Source organism: Vigna umbellata, chromosome 8, assembly GCF_029865625.1.
Source record: "Vigna umbellata cultivar VRB3 chromosome 8, Vumbellata_1.0, whole genome shotgun sequence".
Classification (NCBI taxonomy): domain Eukaryota; kingdom Viridiplantae; phylum Streptophyta; class Magnoliopsida; order Fabales; family Fabaceae; genus Vigna; species Vigna umbellata.
Window position 1 is genome coordinate 39,078,697 of NC_142172.1, and position 1,977 is coordinate 39,080,673.

Below are 1,977 nucleotides of genomic sequence, written 5' to 3' on the forward strand. Positions count from 1 at the left end.
TGGGAGGTAGAGAAAAAATAAATGTGGTTTCGTTCTTAATTAAGACGCAGCCTATGAAATCCAAATCTAAATCCAACGTTCCAAAAACACTTAGGGTCACAACCGTTTCAAAAATCTTTGGGACAGTTGCTCCTAAAAAACCAATAACAAGAATGGCAATTCATGCATGCATGTACTATGTATGAAGGAAAAAAAATAAAAGGTAAATGGTATACAAAGACAGTATAAAATAGGGTTCTCAACATAACCATCTTAAAGGAAAATAATGTCTCTAATGGCCTCTGCTTCTCTCATTCTTGCAATGGCCATAATATTATTCTTCAGTCTCCCATTTCAAATTTCAGGAAACCAGCATGTCTCTCCCCCACCACCTCCTTACAAGAAGCCCTATCACCATCCCAATCCACCACCACCACCATCTCAAATACTGCACCACCACCCACCCCCTCCTCATCCACTCCGCCACTCTCCTCCACCGCCAAACAAACCACACAAGTTCACATCTCCCCCACCACCACTGCACAAGTACCCTCCACCTCACCCACACCACTCACCACCACCACCACCCAAAAAGAAACCCTACAAATACCCTTCTCCACCACCACCACCACCCAAAAAGAAGCCTTACCCAGTTCACCACTCTCCACCACCACCGCCGCCACCACCACACAATAAGCCATACAAATATTCATCTCCGCCACCTCCTAAGCCATTCAAATACCCTTCCCCTCCTCCACCTTATCGCTACTAAATACTGCTTTCCTATTACACCACACGATACGGTAATCATTCATAGCCCACGTTCAAATTCAACATTTCTGCCAAACATAACATGTTTGTTTTTATACTTTCCTTACCCCGTTCTTATATTTTCTTCACATGATTCATCATTTGTCCTCCTTCTGTGTATAATATTTCTCTTCTCTCTATATATACCTCTGCATGTTATAGATATCAAGCATTCTTTGATCTTTTCTGTGATTTTTTGTTAAGCTTTTCATTTAAAATCTTTACTTATTTGATTGTGTTTTAGACATTAACTGATAGAGCCCTACACGTCTTTTTCCAGGATCTAAAAGCAGAGGAAACCATGAACTGGATGAAGCACTTCCAAATTATAATAGAATAAAAGAGGAAACTTTTCATATGTTTTCATTGGTGTTTGATTATTGTTCAGAATGAATTTTCTTTTTCTATTTTTAGTGTGTTCTATCATATTATAAGGTATTGTTCCCTCCATGCATTTACTTCATTTCGCCTGCATCAGTGTAATTTTTGAAGTTGTCTGTTCGCGTATGGCTGGCAATGCAATATAAAAAATAAATATTCTATGAACATTCTCTTTGAACACTGACAAAAAAAAAAAGTATTAATATTATTAATGATATGACAAAAATGACAATAAGTGTCAATTAAGTGTTTATGTTGCGTAGATGTATCCATAAATCATAATGGAGAACTGTAAGGGTCATGATGGTGATATTAATTATGGCAGTGAGGGCGTGTTGATAATGATAAATGGTTATTTTGCTAATCAATGTGATGATAGTTATGGCGATCATAAGTGAATATGCTTAGTTATTAATTATCAAATAACTCAAATAATTAAATTAATTAACTTTATTATTTCAGTATATAAGGTGATCACTTCTATACTTTTTTCTTTATAGTGTTATCTATTATAGAGAATGAATTTCTGAATTATTAAAAAATAATACAACTTCATAATGTACTAATATTATTGTCTTAAGTTTGATGTGATTTTTAAACGTCATGTATATAAATATATAAATATATATTAAAAAATAATACAACTTCATAATATACGAATATTATTGTCTTAAGTTTGATGTGATTTTTAAACGTCATGTATATAAATATATAAATATATAAATATAAATATATATATATATATATATATATATATATATTATCACTGTTTAATTATCTTTAATTATAACTTGAATGATTATTTTT

General features: G+C 33.1%; 1 protein-coding gene across 1 annotated transcript; it reads left to right on the forward strand.

Moving 5' to 3' along the window:
- The first annotated feature begins 241 nt into the window (after positions 1–241).
- LOC124839866 (uncharacterized) lies at positions 242–1,196 on the forward strand. Its single transcript, XM_047315802.2, has 2 exons — positions 242–782; positions 1,070–1,196. The coding sequence occupies exon 1, from the start codon at positions 266–268 to the stop codon at positions 749–751; it is 486 nt and encodes a 161-aa protein (XP_047171758.1). The 5' UTR covers positions 242–265; the 3' UTR covers positions 752–782; positions 1,070–1,196.
- The last annotated feature ends 781 nt before the right edge of the window (positions 1,197–1,977 follow it).